The sequence below is a fragment of the Rhea americana genome, unplaced genomic scaffold (genome assembly GCF_003343005.1).
Source record: "Rhea americana isolate MKP2758 unplaced genomic scaffold, rheAme1 scaffold_97, whole genome shotgun sequence".
NCBI lineage: Eukaryota > Metazoa > Chordata > Aves > Rheiformes > Rheidae > Rhea > Rhea americana.
In genome coordinates this window covers 2,783,337-2,799,607 of record NW_028187166.1, presented here as the reverse complement: position 1 = coordinate 2,799,607, position 16,271 = coordinate 2,783,337, and the positions used below count along the sequence as shown (strand labels likewise).

The 16,271-nt window shown below is 43.2% G+C and overlaps 1 protein-coding gene across 4 annotated transcripts in view; it reads left to right on the top strand.

Annotated features, from left to right (window-relative positions):
• ABL1 (ABL proto-oncogene 1, non-receptor tyrosine kinase) overlaps nucleotides 1–16,271 on the top strand; it is an 82,522-nt gene that overhangs the window by 55,660 nt on the left and 10,591 nt on the right. For 2 of the 4 annotated variants that reach the window (XM_085325342.1, XM_085325341.1), the window contains exons 2-7: nucleotides 492–597; nucleotides 2,610–2,783; nucleotides 3,534–3,829; nucleotides 9,711–9,983; nucleotides 13,882–13,966; nucleotides 14,326–14,503. In XM_085325342.1, the coding sequence (XP_085181468.1) occupies nucleotides 567–597; nucleotides 2,610–2,783; nucleotides 3,534–3,829; nucleotides 9,711–9,983; nucleotides 13,882–13,966; nucleotides 14,326–14,503 (1,037 nt within the window). In that variant the 5' untranslated portion in view covers nucleotides 492–566. The remainder of the gene's footprint in view (nucleotides 1–491; nucleotides 598–2,609; nucleotides 2,784–3,533; nucleotides 3,830–9,710; nucleotides 9,984–13,881; nucleotides 13,967–14,325; nucleotides 14,504–16,271) is intronic. The other 2 variants (XM_085325339.1, XM_085325340.1) reach the window with 1 other exon arrangement.

Sequence of the window (16,271 nt, the reverse complement as noted above, 5' to 3'; positions counted from 1 at the left end):
CACTGGGTTTGCAGACAGTTATCACTGAGTCAGTGCTCGCGGGAATGGCAGCGAGCAGATCCGCGCTCTCCGACTTTGGCACCCCGACTTGGGGGCGTTCGCAGCGTTTGACACGGCGCTGTCTCGCGGGCTGACACCGAGCGCCTACCTTGGCGTCCGTGCGCGGCGGGTCAGGCGCGGCGGCCCGGAGGGATTCTGGCGGAGCCGATGGCTTTGCTCCCRCGTCCCCGCTCACGGGCGAGCACGAGCAGCCCTTTGCGAGGCTGCGCTCGCCTCGCAGCTGGAGAGGAGCCTGCCTTGGATTTCCTGCCTTCCTGTTGAATCAGTCCCCAGTGGGGGAGGCGTTTTCCTTCCTCGCTGAGCTTACGGGACGCCCCGCGATGTAGCATGGCCTGTGTTGCACCGTATATGGGGGAGAGCATCACAGCATCGCTTCTCACTGATGTTGTGTATCTGCTACTTGGAGCTCTTTTGCTGTCTGTCTGTTCCAGGTGTTTACTGGTGATGTAACTCTCCCTGGCGTATCTCCAGTCACTGCAGCGCCCTGTGTTTGATAAGGGAGCTTAATGGGCTTGACAGGATCAAAGCGTTTGCATGGTAAAATGATTATAGCTTAATTTTCTGAAAGTGGATTTTTTGTTTCTTTCTTACACTGTCCTTCTTGAAGCAAAGCCAGAGTATTAAAATGTATTCTCATGCAGAAAACAGGAGGGAAAAGCAAAGTTTCAAGGGTGCTTTGGGGAGAAAAAGAAAAAGTCACTGTATTATGACCACTGAAATAGCTTATAAAGCAGTATTATTTGACTTCTCTGATTCACTATATAAATATATGTTCCTACAGATATGGTTTGGCTAGGAAAACAGTCCTAACAGCATGTACATTTGCTTTTTTGCTCTCTGCCCACACATGTGATCTTACCTTTTCCGGAGAATACAGTAGTATTCGTGTCCATAAGTAGTCACACAGAGAGCCTTTACCAGCGGGTGATCTCACCAACACACCGAAGACGCTAGGTTGTCTGTTGATCAATAGCGGCACTTTTACTGTGAAAGCTTAGAAAATAATCAGATTTATTATAGTTTGGGGGCTTTTTTTTTTTCCCCCTCGGTATTTTCCTGTTCTTGTTCTGGGCTTGTCCAGAATCCACCCTTGGCTTCCAAAGGTTTTCTGGCACCAGTCATCTCAGTTTATTACTGGTGTACTGCTACAGCTTATACCAGATCTTGAGACCAAATAGCAATAATGTTACAATAATATTTCCCTGTGATTGCATCTGCCTTGCAACTCCTTGCTAGTTAGCATTGAAGTCAGAGAGAGCTGCAGTCCCAGCTGACACGATAATGTTGAAGACACGTGGCCTGGGATTTCTCCTTCCAAATCCCTGCTACACGTCCCTGCACAGAAAAGATATTTAGCACTGAGTGGTAGTGAGCGGGCGGGGATTGGTGCTGAGTAATGAAGAATAATTTCACGGCCCAGCAGCCGGACGCAACAGTGCGTTTCCTGTTCCTTGCCCTGCCGCAGCGCTCTGTCCYTTTGCTGCGCTGATGCAGTTGTGCACTTTGTTGTAACCCAGATCAATTAACTTAATCCAGATGGCAAACAACCCCTCCAGAAAAAGATCTTCATGGCTTATTATCCTGGSTTCGTTCCAGCACTCCAAGTCCACAGATTTGGAGGAGGGCACACTGTAGCGAGGGGATGCAGCAAGCCCGAGCCATCGCGGCCCCAAACTCCGTATTGCACGGTGGCAGCCCGCCCCTGCAGTCAGGGCGGAGGAGGAGTGTTGGAAGAGTGAGCGGTGTAAAACACCCCGCTGTACTTGGGCTTGCCTGATGTTTCTTTGTTCTTACTGAATATTACACGCCCAACATGCTGCAGTGCACAGAAGGCTTTGGTGATTGGTGTTTACTTACCTGTGAAACTCAGTTTTTAGCAATCTCTCCCAAGGCATCTCAAGACTCCCACAAATGTACAAAGCACGTTGTGCGAAGCAAAATCTCAGCACCCACGTGCTTTTGAGAGAGCAACAAGGGAGASAGGGTAGCAAAAAAAGCAGAGCCTTGTACTCGAGAAAGAAGAGAAATTATTAAAAATRTTATGAACTCTAGAAATATTTACAATATCTAACTTTGTATGTACCACATCTTAAAACTCTTGCCCTGCCCGACTCTCAGTGCTTCACAATCTGGAGATTTCATTTATAGGATAATGAAGAGATTTACCTTTTAAAAGTTTTTTTTGTTCTGTTTTCAAACCTAACTATTCCAGTAGTTAGGCATGAGCCAAGGGGTTTACAGCCTACATGAGTAAAGTTTACTGGAGGGAGGAAGAGGAGCTTTCCCTCTCCCCCGTGTCTGGGCACCGAGGGCTGCATGTTGTGGGAAGGACAGTGGGAGCTCAGCTGCACGTGGCTCTGGGACAGGCACAGGCTGTATATGTGGCAGATTTGCCTTAAGGAATTGTCCGTATTTGGCCTTTTGATACACGAGGGCCACGTATGTTGAGAAACGATGTAAATTAGAAAAGCCTAGTGCGTGGGTTAACCAGATGGCTTTTATCAGCAAAAATGAACCTGTTTTTTCCTCTTTGTCTCTCTTTCCTCCAGAAGCCCTTCAGAGGCCAGTAGTGTCTGATTTTGAGCCCCAAGGTCTGAGTGAAGCAGCTCGCTGGAACTCCAAGGAAAATCTACTGTCTTGTCCGAGCGAAAATGACCCCCATCTCTTTGTTGCACTGTATGATTTTGTGGCGAGCGGGGACAATACCCTCAGCATAACTAAAGGTAAGGCCGCTGGGCAGAATGGTGGTAGGAATGTATGAGCAGACACAGAAGAAACCACTATGGAACAACTGAGTTATACACTAAACCCTATGGAATTTTTTTTACTGTGGGAATTCTTCTTAAACAAATACAAATCTTTCACAAAGTCATAACCTTTTAAAAGGTTAAAACTGTCTGAGGTTTTGTGCTGGACAAGAAATTACTTGCCAAAACTAAGGTCTCCACTAGGAGCAAGAATTTTAACGGAGAAGTTGGACTAAGCTGATTTTTTTTTTAGGTTGGCCTCTGTCCTTTTAACTGTTCTCTCGAATGTGATTTCTGTATGCAAAACGACTGTAGAGATGTAGTGTTTTCTTACTCAGTCCTTCTGTTTCTTGCATGTACTCCAAGTCATGTCTGCTTCCTTTGCTAATCAAAATGATTTTTTTACTATTTATGCTCTCCTGTTCTCTGCTAGGCTTGTGAAGCCAACTCATTTCAAGTATAATTTCCTGGATTCTTTCATAAGCTCAAGCAGTATCAGAACTGCTGTAGAATCGTGTGAGAGTCTAGCAAACTGAAGCATGCATGTGACTATTTGGCTTTGATGGGTCCACTCAAGCTTAAAGAAACGCACATGCTCACTGCTCAGTCGGATACCCGTTCCTGTAGGAGATGATTTAATGATCTGCAAGGCAGCAGGAACTCATCTTTGTACTCTGCTCTTGGCCTTGCCAAGTCTAATTATTAATGTTTTCTTGTTGTGCTAAGGTGAAAAGCTCCGTGTCCTGGGCTACAATCATAATGGGGAATGGTGTGAGGCCCAAACGAAGAATGGACAAGGCTGGGTCCCCAGCAACTACATCACCCCAGTGAATAGCTTGGAGAAACATTCCTGGTATCACGGACCGGTGTCACGTAACGCTGCCGAGTACCTTCTGAGTAGTGGAATCAATGGCAGCTTTCTTGTGCGGGAGAGTGAGAGCAGTCCAGGACAGAGATCTATTTCGCTGAGATACGAAGGAAGGGTSTACCACTACAGGATAAACACTGCATCCGACGGAAAGGTAGGCAGCGTGCTGTCCAGACTGTGAAAGAAAACCTCGCCGGTATACTCCATCTCCTGACTGTACAAGGTCAAGCAGTAACAATTGAATTGTGCAGTGCTGAACACTAATTGCAATATTCATCATGCATAACTGTAATAGGCTGTAATATTCCCTCAAAGCTATGAGGAAACAACTATATTCCTTTAGCRAACTTCTAGTGAGGTATAACACAGCTCAGTAGCAAAAAACACTAAGGTCGAAGATATTAGAGTTATGTCAGAGCTGAATGCTATAGATATCATTAATAACGTACTCTAAAGATGGATTTTCGTCCTGTAAGTACAGAAAATAATCCCTTGGACTTGAGAGACTGTCAAACCAGGCAAGTCTGTGCCTGTTGCTAATAATGCTGTAAATATTAGGGATAGAATAACTTTACAGCTATTCCTCACAACTTTTTTATCTACTGCTATTGATTTTTCTACAGCATTTCATGTGAACAATGAAAACAGAATAGGCGCTTTCATTTTTATGTGGGCCCAGTTTATAGTTTCCTTATTTTCTTTCTATTTTTTGTGTGCTGCAGTAGTGTTGCAATGCCTTGCTTGTAGATGCTGCAGGGAAACATTAGCTTAAAAGTATATTTTCTTGCAGATCTTTTTTTCATGGAAGCCTGTCTATCGGCATTTGATTTTGGAGAATCTTGTTTTTATTACATTTATCTTAAGCAGTGAGTCCTTGAATCCAGTAGGTTTGCAGCATTGCAGTGTGGATCTGGAGCGTGGCTGCTGAGGCCCATCTTGCTAGCGGTTGACAGATTCTGTGCTATCAAAGTATTTAAAGGAGGGGGGAAGGATAGYGGTAGCCTGCCATGGCTAATACTCCTCTGTCCCATGAAAGCTTTATTCTTCTCACAGCAATGGATGACAGCAAAATCTTTAGTACAAGAATGTGGTTATTGAGTATAAATCTTCAGTAAAAGAGCGTAGGTAATGAGTATTGCTTCTGATTAATCAGATTTGACACTCAAAAATCTTTAAGATAAAATGCATTTCATTACTGAGTTAAATCTGGTTATCTACTTTTGCAGAGAGCTTGTAACTGAGAAGATTGTGGGCTTGCTCTTTAAGACAACATACTTCTAAGTGAYGGTGCTTTGATTCTTCCTTTTTCCTCCTGTGCAGACACACACACCGTGCTCAAAATCACATRTGTGAGATGCTGACATATGACATAACATACTCTGAGGACTACAGGGCAATCTGGAGTAATTTCCCTCCTCCTCCTGTCTCTGTGGTTTATATTTCTTCCTTTCAGATTGATGCTAGGAGATGAGCAACGCTCACATGGGAGCATATTGAGCCAGGGCCTCCTGTAAATAAGCACATTGTCCATAATACTGTAGCACGTGTTCCCTGTTTTTAGCTGTATAGGGGTTTGGCAAATGAAGGCTTTCAACCTGGCAGAGCTGTTTTTATCCCCCAAAACAGTTCTGCAGAGCTACGATAATCAGTTCAGCCAGTATTAGCCAGGTTAACTACTCATTTTCCACACAGTTGCTTTAATTATTGCCTTTGAGAAAAGGTGCAGGTCAGCACAATTGGTTAGGACAGCTCTGTTGTTGATGGTGGTTGGAAATTCAAAATCCAGTAGTAGCAGGAAARGCAACGGTGCCAGAAAGCTCCGGCTCCTGGGCTCCGGCGGTCCTGCTGGGGCGGACAAGAGGTAGCCACAGTCCTCCYCGATCCTGTGCCAAAGGCTCGCAACCCTGCCGGAGGGTTTGCCTGGCTTTGCTGACCCGTGCTGCGGGCACCGGCGTTGAACCGCACTGGTTTCGATTTGCATCACCAAACGGAGCCGCGAGCTGAGACGGCCGAGCAGTAGACGCGCTGGTGGCTCTGTGGCCGGTGAATAGCTCTGCTGCCCCGCTCCGCCCCGGCCGGGCTGGGGGATGCAGCTCTCGGTCACTTACCCCATTTGCCAAAGCATGGGAGTTGGTAAGAAAAACAGCCAATATCCCTGCTTTTTCTCTACGAAGCGGAGACTGTGGGGCCAGGGTCCTGCCGGTCTGAGCTGCTGGTGTCGTCCTCTGTTGCCCACTGCACAGCAACGCGAGTCTCTCCGAAAGGAAAGCGCTTACCTGCAGCTCCCCGAGCACCCAGGGCCTCYGCAGCCTGCTAGATCACTGGGCAGCCTGTCCGAGGAATTTAACATCTGCAAATGCTACAGTTAGGGTGAATGGCTTTGGTGGGATCATATCCTGTGTCTGAGAATATACGGTGTTAGGAGCAAGAGGCATTGCAGAAGCACGTGGAACAGCTACTGCTTGGCGTGGAAACGTGCTGGGACTAGGAAGAGGCGAGTATGTCTTGATTTTAGCAGCACTTAAACTGAACCCATTGGTATTCAACAATTTTTAAAAAAATATACATGTATCCTCAGAGAATTTTCTCCTTACCTCCCAATTTAAYGAGTCTTCTTCTGGACCATCTTTTTAAATTTTGGAGGGAATGCATTAAAAACAACATTTCTTGATTGGTTGGCACAGGGCAGCTAGTCATTTGGTAAACCACTTCCGCGCTACAGAGGACTTGGTTTTCCTGACCTGACAGTACTTGCGGCAAAGCCTCCTACTGAGAAACCAAACCGAACAAACAGCGTTGTCCAGCCGCTTCTGGAAGTCCTGTTATTCTCCATATTAGGGACCGCAGGGCTGTGCGTCTTGTCCGGCTCTGGATAGCGCGTCAGCAGTGTAGCCGGGAAGCAAACTGCGTGAGCCTCCTGCGTAACCGCGCACGCTGCGGAAACGCCGAGGCTGTTACCTCTCTCTGAGCACGGTTAGCAGCAGCAGGCGGTTCTCTCGGGGAACTTCCTCAGCGAGCAGTTTGAGCTAAGCCTCGGYAGAAGGGGTTGGCGGAGAAGGGAGGTTGCAGCGAGAAGGCTGAGCACGTACGCGGCTTACTGCGCTGCGGCCATAGCACGCCGTTCGTAGCTGCTCGTTGTTTCGTCTTCTTGGGATACATGCCTCAAATTCCAGATGAAGATTTAAACACGTCAGCATAACTCTGGTTTGCATTAGTGCTGATAGGAAGTAAGGCCTCAGGAGTCCATGCTCAGATTTAATCCCTGAGAGTTTAGGAAGCTCTGCCTACACAGTGGGTACATGTGATTTTTTTTTTTTTAACATAAAGGGAAAACTTTATGCATGTTTAAGTATGGAGTGTTGCTTTATGGCCTGAACAGGGTGATGCAGAGTTCTTCTCTCCATCCCGCCAAGGGTTTGCTGTGAAGCCTCTGGCCAGTTGTTTAACTTCTTTCTCCATCTGTAATAAGGTCATATAATCTGTCACATAAAATATCTCTGATTTCCATGAAATTTTGAGATCATGAAACAAAAACCATCATAAAAGCATTGACAGCTTCCCTTTGCATTCTTCCCTAATATTTCCAAGTGATACCAGAGTTCAGCATAGTTTTCTACATCCATACTTGTAGATTTTACTCTCCAATGTAATTTGTGAACTACTAGTACCAGAAATTGTTCCTAAACAGGTGTGGTTTATTTTAACTATCTAGACCCTTGGCTAACACTTGTGATCATAAGAACTCTTTGGTTTTTGCCTTGCAGCTGTAAAAAACTCTCTTACACTGTTGCTTGTTCTCGAAAACATCTGTTTTTCAGGTGACTTCACCTCTTAATRAAAGGTGTTTCTCTTATCATAGTGTTGAAATGAGATTTGATCTAGTTACTTCACCAAAAGAATATTTGACCCATTTTGGTACAAGATTGAGAACGTGCTCCCCAGGAAGATGTCTATTTTCTGGAGATAGCAAAGCTCCTACGGAAACTTGTATCAGCAAATATATCAACAGAAAAATAAGAGTGAAGAGAGAGGTGGATTTTTCCAGTCTAGTGTGTAAAACCCTACTACTCTTAGTGTGTGTGTGCATCYAAAAGTAACTCTGTTGTCACCACAGCAGTTACTTGCATGGCTTTTGATGGAAGGGTACATTTCTGTAATTGTCTTTTTTGGGTGRTGAATGCTATATAGTGCTCATTTCCCAGAAACCTTACAGAGGGGTAAAAGGATAGTTGAAAGCCAACAACCACAGCACACCCTGCAGTAGCCTCACCTGTTGGCGACCTGGCTGTGGGGCTGTTGTTCGTTTGCGTGCTTTGCCATTTTGGGTTATGCTTTGAGTCTGAGCTGAGCGTTTTACCTTTTAGCAGCATGGTTTTTAAATAAATCCATGGCATATGTAGATTGGCAGTTTCTGCCAATAGTGGCAGACTGTAATAATCACTATACATTCTTAAGCATTTAACTCATTCTCTAAAACTCAGCTAGGAAATTGGGCAAGTGTCACTCTAACCCTTTGTGACTTTCTTGGATGATACAGCTGCTCTTTTCATTTACCTTTCTTGTTCATAGTTCTTCTGATTTCATATACTTGAGAATATTTGACCTTCTGCAGTGCCTCTTRTTCTCCCTCTTTGAGTTTACTGTACTAAGCAGATGTCTGTGAAGAAGAAACATCCATACAGCAATTGTCAAGCTCCAGTACAGAGGCTCTACTCAACTTTGAGGGCTTATTTTCTCCCTTCAAACATTTTTTCTCTTACAAATGCATCATCCTTTTCTGTTGGGCACACTCGCTTATTGCTGGAGCTTCACAGACGCATTTTCTTTTTCTATCTAAAAGTTCTACCCAGATGGAAGAAGTAGAATTTGGCCCTGTGTCTGGGATTTCAGGGTGCCTGGCAGCCCTCTCAGCATCCTGGCCTCCCAAAATCCCAGACAGATGGCCACTACGCAAGCACTGATGAACTCTTCAATATACAGYGAGTAAGAGGCATTCAGGAAATTTGAGCACAGCTATCTACATACAATGTGCACAGTAGGATCAGTGCATTGCACTCTTTCCTAGTGTATAAATTGATATTTCATGGACAGAAATATGAGAGGCTGACACAGTGCTGCTTCTGGCAAGGTTGTCCCTTGCCAGACCTTGGTCCTTTATAGGAAACATGGAGGCCTTTCATCTTCTGTGTACTGCTTCTAGCATAGGCTGTTGCACCAGTCAAACAGAGCTTTCTCCTACTTCATGTATATCAGCATCACTTTTTTTATTATGTTTCTAGCTTTTGCCATCTTCCCTAGTAGAAGACTGGGGTTGACTGTGAAAACTGGAAATACGGAGTTRTGGTGGAAAGGAGTCCCTTGTCTAGTATCTTTAATAAGTTTTTAGCCTCAAAATGCATCTTCAGTATCAACATTAGAAAAGTAACAAACCATGCGCCGCAGCAGGCTCTCATTCAAAGGTAATGCTTTTACGCCTGTGCGGTGCGTCTGTACAGAGACCTTAAAGTGCTGCTGATCTGTGCCCATCACAGGAAAGGAACAGACTAGCTGTCTAATTTCATGCACAGTACTACGCGGAGGCTTAGACCAAAAGCAGGGAAGCCACCAATGTGTTAATGAAACTCCAAGGAGAATTTAGGCAGGTAAAATGTCATGATCAAAATAGTAACATGTTCAAGATACTGAGGTGAGCAACCCCTGCTCTTCAAAACGCATCATATAATCTTTACGGACTAGCCTTATGTTAAAAAGACATTTTGAGCAACAGCAAGCCAATCTAATGACATTTTGTAATCATTAAGTCCATACTCTTTCAGAGAAGTCCATGGGTTTTCCCTGAATCCATGGATTTCCCCTGTAAGCCATTGATTTTTCTTGGCTCTGAGTTAGGTTAGAGAGCAGATTGAGCTCATAGGATTGCAGGCCGAATAGGGGTGACACAACACACTGCTGTCCCAATTTTACAATGTAGTTCCTACATAAATGCCCCAGTGCGCATTATGTGAATTACCTTTCTCTTTCTCTTTGCTCCCTAGCTGTATGTCTCTTCAGAGAGTCGCTTCAACACTTTAGCAGAGTTGGTCCATCATCATTCAACTGTAGCAGATGGCCTCATCACCACTCTACACTACCCAGCACCCAAACGCAATAAACCCACTATTTATGGAGTGTCTCCAAACTATGACAAATGGGAGATAGAACGAACTGACATCACTATGAAGCACAAGCTTGGTGGAGGACAGTACGGAGAGGTGTAYGAGGGAGTCTGGAAGAAGTACAACCTTACAGTGGCTGTGAAGACTCTAAAGGTAAGGCTCAAATCTCYGAGCTTTCCTGTTCATCTCCTTTCAGTAGGAACAGAGTTCAGGCTGTGGGCCTGTCCTCAGTTGTAGTTAGGYAATTTTGGTTGATTTATAACCCTTTCTTTCCATACCATAGGTCTGGAAAAGAGATTGTGTCAGTAAGGCCCTTCCACTGGGTATTTTTGGAAAAGCTTGATTCTATTATGGCTGTATGTGATACCTGGAACAGTTGTAGCTAAGGAGGAGGATGTTAACGGTGCAATTTTTSTAAGGTTTCTTCTGCTCTAAAGTAAAAGTAAATAGTGCTGTGATGTCCTGTGTTCAGGTGATGGCAAAGGTGAGCTGTTCACAGATGAACACATTGATACAAACTCCTATAATAAGGAAAATTGTGGACTGTAACTTGTGCAACACAAAATTTAAAAGCTATGTTTCAAAGAGAATTTTAATGRTTTGACTGCTTGTCTTATGTGGCTTCTTTCCTGAAGGACAAGCTCCCTATGTACCTGGAAACCCTGAGTAGTTCTTCACAGCTGTTTACAATCAAAAGATACAAGAGGAGGAAAAAGTGTATCCAAGCTAAAATATATTAAATTTTGTATGTGACTTTAGCAAGGAATCAGATAATCAGAGTTCTTTTTCTGGCTTTGCACTCCCAATTTCTTTGTAGCTTGGTTTTCTTGTCTCTTGAAATGCAAATAATGCTCCGTCAGTTCATAGGGTCATTGCTTAATTCATTTATGTTTATAAAAGTGTCTTGAGATCTTCTGGCACTATCCACACACATTGCRTTTGATTGCTTAATAAGAGTTTACAATAACTTGACACCGTGTTCTCCTTCCTCGAATGGGGAAGCAGTTTGGTCTTGCAGAAGCAAACAGAAGAGGGTTTGTGTTTGTTTCTTTCCGTCTTTTTGCACAGRGAATTTTGAAGTGGAGAGAACTGCATAGATGTTTTAGTGTCAGCAGAAGAAAGTTTCCTTGATTTGAGGAAAATATTTCTTGCGTGCTTGCTGAGCAGTGGCCACCTGAGCATTTCTGGGTTGCTATGGTTGTGGGGACTATTTGCATTTTGGCCTTTTGTTGTTCACTGGAGGTTCCCGTTGCTGCTCCCCAGCTGAGCAGAGCTGGAGCGCCCGCTTGCGCGGGGAGCGGCTGACACCTAGCGTTCCCGGCGCTCGGATGCCGCCGCGCTGGCGGGCCTGCGAGCGCGGTCAGGCTGCGGGAGCCGGGAGAGGCAAAGTGCTGCTTCATCGGTGAAAGAAGAGAGCAACTATTTCCTGGAACATTGTTTGCTGTAACATCTCCTTTTGTGCTTCTGGTTATAGCGTGAGCATACTTGACATCTTCACGTTTTTCATTTGCTCCAAATAGTAGTTGTTGTATTCCTCTCTTCTCTTAAAAACCTACCAACACTCGCACTGTTGTCCTGTGTGTTCCTCCTGTGTATAAGAAGGAACCTCAATACAGACCATAGTTGTTTCAAAAATGTCAAATAAATATTTAATGAAACRTGGCTTAAGAGTGGTTCATAATGTAATATGGAGCAGCATGTTCCACTGGGAAATGTCAGAATACCCTGAAAGAGTCTTGAGGAAAAACCTCAGTCTGAAATTATGCACACTAAAACCATCCTTAAAAGCAGGTTTATAATCTACCTTCCTTAACGCCATCCGTCTGCTGCCTGACAGGTAGGATTATGGCTTTCCTCAGAGTTTTGGGAAATATTTTGAAATCACATTTATGTTCCAGTTCTACATGGGAAAACAAGCCCTCAGCAGCTTCTTCACAAACACTCAAATGACTCTCCATGTTCCTGTGAGAGAATATTTTTCAAAATTTCGTGTCTCTCCTTGTTCCCTGCCCATCCACCACAGGTACTGTATAAGAAAGGATAAAGGAGAGGGAAAACTAGAAGAAAGAAACCTTCCAGCTTCTTTTCAAACAGTGATGTTTAGGAACGCCCACTTGTTGTTCATTTTTTCCTTGAGTGTTAAATGTAGCTCATAGCTAGCTCAAAAGACCAAGAAGACGGTAACAAGCAGAAGTAGCACGTACTGGTTTTTGGTTGCATTTAACTGTGGAGTGCTAGCCACTGTGTTGCCCCTGAGCTGTTTCCCGTGAAGATACTCCACTGGAAACTCTGTGAACCGGACAGGACACATCAGTATTTATGAGGGTCTGTTACCATATCACGACACGCTTGCTTATGTTTTTATACCTGTTAGCGATGGAAGGATGCAGCAGGAGGGCAAGGACCTGGTAACTGGAGGTGAAGCCTTGTGACCTGCCTATGGTTGGGCTATAAATCCAGCTGCTGTTGACAGTTACCAAAACCTGTTGCTCTGTGAAGGCCACTTAATGGTTGAACTGCTGGGCGATGGTCATCCTGGCACGCTTCGTGTTGCACAGATATCTAGGGTGCATCCGTTAGGATTACCTTTTTCTTTTCTTTTCTTTTGAACAGAGAAGCCTGTGTTTTAAACTAGGCCTATGCAGCCCTAGTGTCCCTTGATATGGTTTCTTTAAGTCAGAGTTGAGGTATGATCCTGTTCTCTGCTAGGAAAATATTGCTGGAGCCATTTTACCTATTCTGTGGTTTTATACAATGGAAGATTTGAAACTGGATAAGTTTGATCCTTTTCATGAGACTGTATTTTCAGAGAGATCATGGTTACAGTAATTCTCTGTACATTTTCCTTCTATTAAATTGGTCACTGAGAGGTAGGAGACTTAAAACAATGGAGCAACTATACAGAACAAACCTGTCAGAGTTTGCATAGCATACATAAGATAAGTGCRTATTTAGGGTCATTTTGCAACTTGGATTATTAACCTAGTTTCTTTTGCCAAAGAAAATGATTTAAAGTTCTGCTCACAAGGACCTTTAGGCTATTAGAATTGACAGAGAGTGTTCAGAAAATTACAGCTGCCAATCAAACTAATTGGCAACGAGTAGTAAATGATGGAATGAAACTGTTTGAAAAAGGTTCTTGTTGCTAACCGCAAAGCAGAGTGCTGGCTGGATCTTACGGCAGCAGCAGCCCTCTGTTATCATTCTCACCAGCAGCAGTAAATCCTTTCCAATCCTTCCTTAAAACACTTCGTCCATGTAGGCTGTCAACATTAATCCACCACTGAAAAAAATATGGATATAGAAAAAAACGTTGCTTTAGAAATAGATCTATATTTTTGCAGCACTTTGAAATGACCTTCCGGCCATCTGAGGTATATTTGCTGCAGAATATATGTCTTTTGAGCAAGACTGTATCTTCCTCAGTTTTGTGTTGTGCCAAGCAACTTCTATGGTGCTCAGCAAATAGATAGTGACACATCTGCCCAGATCAGTTACGTCATGGGTCAGACACTAAAAGCCAGAAATGGAATCCATGAAACCTCAGGCTTTCAATTACGGAGTAACTGCCATTGGTCATGCTTCCCTGTCTAAAGTGGGCATTCCTTGCCCATACTCAGTAAAATTGGGGGTCTGTCTTTCAGGAGTTTCTCAAGCATTTGATTGTGGTCTATGCTCCTTTATTTTGTTTTATTTTTTTTCCTTGTTTCTTCCTTTACTGTTTATTTTATATTACCATTCTTTTTTCTTTTAGGTGCAGGTTTAGCCTTTCTCTTTATAACTCCTGAGTGCTCCTGCACACAAGGGATATGGATCTTCTTTGCTCAAAAAACTCCTATTAGAATAAGGATGATAAAATCTATTTTTAAAAATCCTACAAAAAAACCTCCTAGTATTCCTAACTTATTGTGTTGCTGCTACAGGGAAAAACTACATTGGAAGAACTGTGGTTTACGTTGTCAATTTGTCATTCTTTTTCTGTCCTCAGACAAAATAATTACTCCTCTTTTGGGCACACTGGCCTTGCTAAAGCTTTCCTGTTGTTCTACAGGAGGATACCATGGAGGTGGAAGAGTTCTTGAAAGAAGCCGCAGTAATGAAGGAGATCAAGCATCCGAACTTGGTGCAATTATTAGGTAAGTGATAAATACCAAGCAGAGGGATTTGAACTAAACCCTTGTGCAGTGATATGGATGTTAAGAAGCAGATAAGCTGCTTACCATACCAAGGCTTTAAATACAGACACTTATTGTCTGGCAAAATTCGCAATTTGTACCAGTAATACATTATTTTTAATGATCTCTTCTCCCTAACATTTAAGTTGCAAGAGTCTTAAGCAGGAAATTAAAACTGTCTATTAACCAATTCCAAGCAAAATTAGTTCTATATGCAAGCACAGTATTTCTGCCTTCCAGAGCTATAAGTTGCCCTGGGGTGGAAAAAAATGAAGGTGCACTGATCTTCTCCAACATTCAAGCTTTATGTTGGTCCTTAGGGGTGTGCACACGGGAACCTCCGTTCTACATCATTACGGAGTTCATGACATATGGGAACCTACTGGATTATCTGCGTGAGTGTAACCGTCAGGAGGTGAATGCTGTAGTGCTGCTGTATATGGCAACTCAGATCTCCTCAGCCATGGAGTACCTGGAGAAGAAAAACTTCATTCACAGGTAGGAAGGACACAGGGCACCCCTGAATCTCAAGCGCCAAAACTCCTTTGATATATTTTCCTGCTTTTCGGGTGATCACAGCACTGAATTCAGATGCAGTAGGTGTYCTACATTTAGCACTCTAGTGTGTTGTATTCTTCCTATTGCTTTTCTACCAGGATAGTTATTCTTACCTTTGCAGTAGATGCAGGTTACAAATGTGTCAGTACTTAAATATTTTTGACAARGTTATTAAATGTAAATGCTTCCTAAAATAATAGGTTCTTAATGGGCTGGATAAGCTACTGTTCTTCCTTGATTCTAACAACCATTTAAAAACAATGTAAACTGATGTTACTTCTGTGTTTACAGGTGCTCGCAGTAAAGCCACCCACTTGATGGCTTTTTGTCATTTGCTCATTCTTGTTTCAGTGTTGGGATGTTCCCCCCACCCTACTCTGTAGGGACTGTTTTCCGCTATTGTCCAAATTGCGTATTTCACTTTAATAAGCATCTTCGCAGTCTTAAAGTCTCAGAGACTTTGACCTTTAAGCGTGCTGCAATTATGGCTAGGGCTTTGCGTTCTTTGTCTGTAGAAATGGCCTCCTAGCAATATAATGACACATCCTGGACAAAGGTTGGAGAGTTGCTGAGTTTAATACAAGATGTTCTTGGTGCCATAGTGTGACCTTTCCTACCCAATTAGTTGGAATATGAAATCAGCACATGTTTTTTCGTAGAGACAAATATGAAGATCATGTGTAAAGTTCTAGGTGTTCCTCAAGACAGACGTTGCTTTTGCTGCGTGAAAGCTCTGTTTAAATGCTTCTGTCAGTCAATAAAGTGAATGGTGGTGCTGCAAATTAAAATTTCTAGCCTTTGATTTGCTCTGTTGAAAGTATTTCATCCCCTCAGCCTGGAGGAAGTGAACTTTAAAACTGAACTGTTTTGCTTGAATCCCATTTGTCTGCTCTCCTGTTTGTTTCATTTCCTCTTACTTCTGATGACCCATTTATCGAAAATAAATAGCTTTTTTCCTTATCTGCCACCCCTACACCCACCTACCCAATTATTTTAAGAGTGTTGTCACAATTCACAGCCGTGGATTCAAATGCTGGGCTGTGACCTCGTTTAATGAATCAGGAAGGAGGAGGAATTTGGTTATGAAGAGGAGCTGTTGTTTAGACACACATTATAGTAATCAGCACTGATAAGAAAGCACAYTCAAAAACACTGTGAAAATTTATTGGGCCTTTAGTAAAACATACTTTTTTTTTAAGTTTATTTTGTGTTGAGCAGAACAGGCAGAGGAAAAAGCAGATATTGCCTCATATCTAAAGAATATCTCACTCTAGCTTTCTGGTAAAATCAATTTTTAATTCATTGTAACATAGTCTGCAAAAGTGTTTTTATCAAAACCTAATATTAGGATAAATGTATTCCTGTGCTTCACCTTTTTACATTCATCAAATGTTTCTGAGGTACTAGCAGCACGTCTGAGCCAGGGAGGTGGCAAGTACGATGTTTGTTCATCCATCACCTGCCAGAGTCTTTACTCTGACAGGAGGCAGATGAAATTTGGAGCAAAAGCTTAATTGGATTATTGCCCATTATTTTAAACAGTAAGTACTGATAGCAGAAGCCACAATAGTTTTGAACATGCCAGAAGCTCTCCTGTTTGAAGATTTGAGCTTCTTCTAATTGAAAGGTTAATAAGAAACTGTATTTACAGCCAATTGTCCTGCAGCTACATCTTTAGGCTTTCTTCCACCTTCTTGTGTGGCAGCTG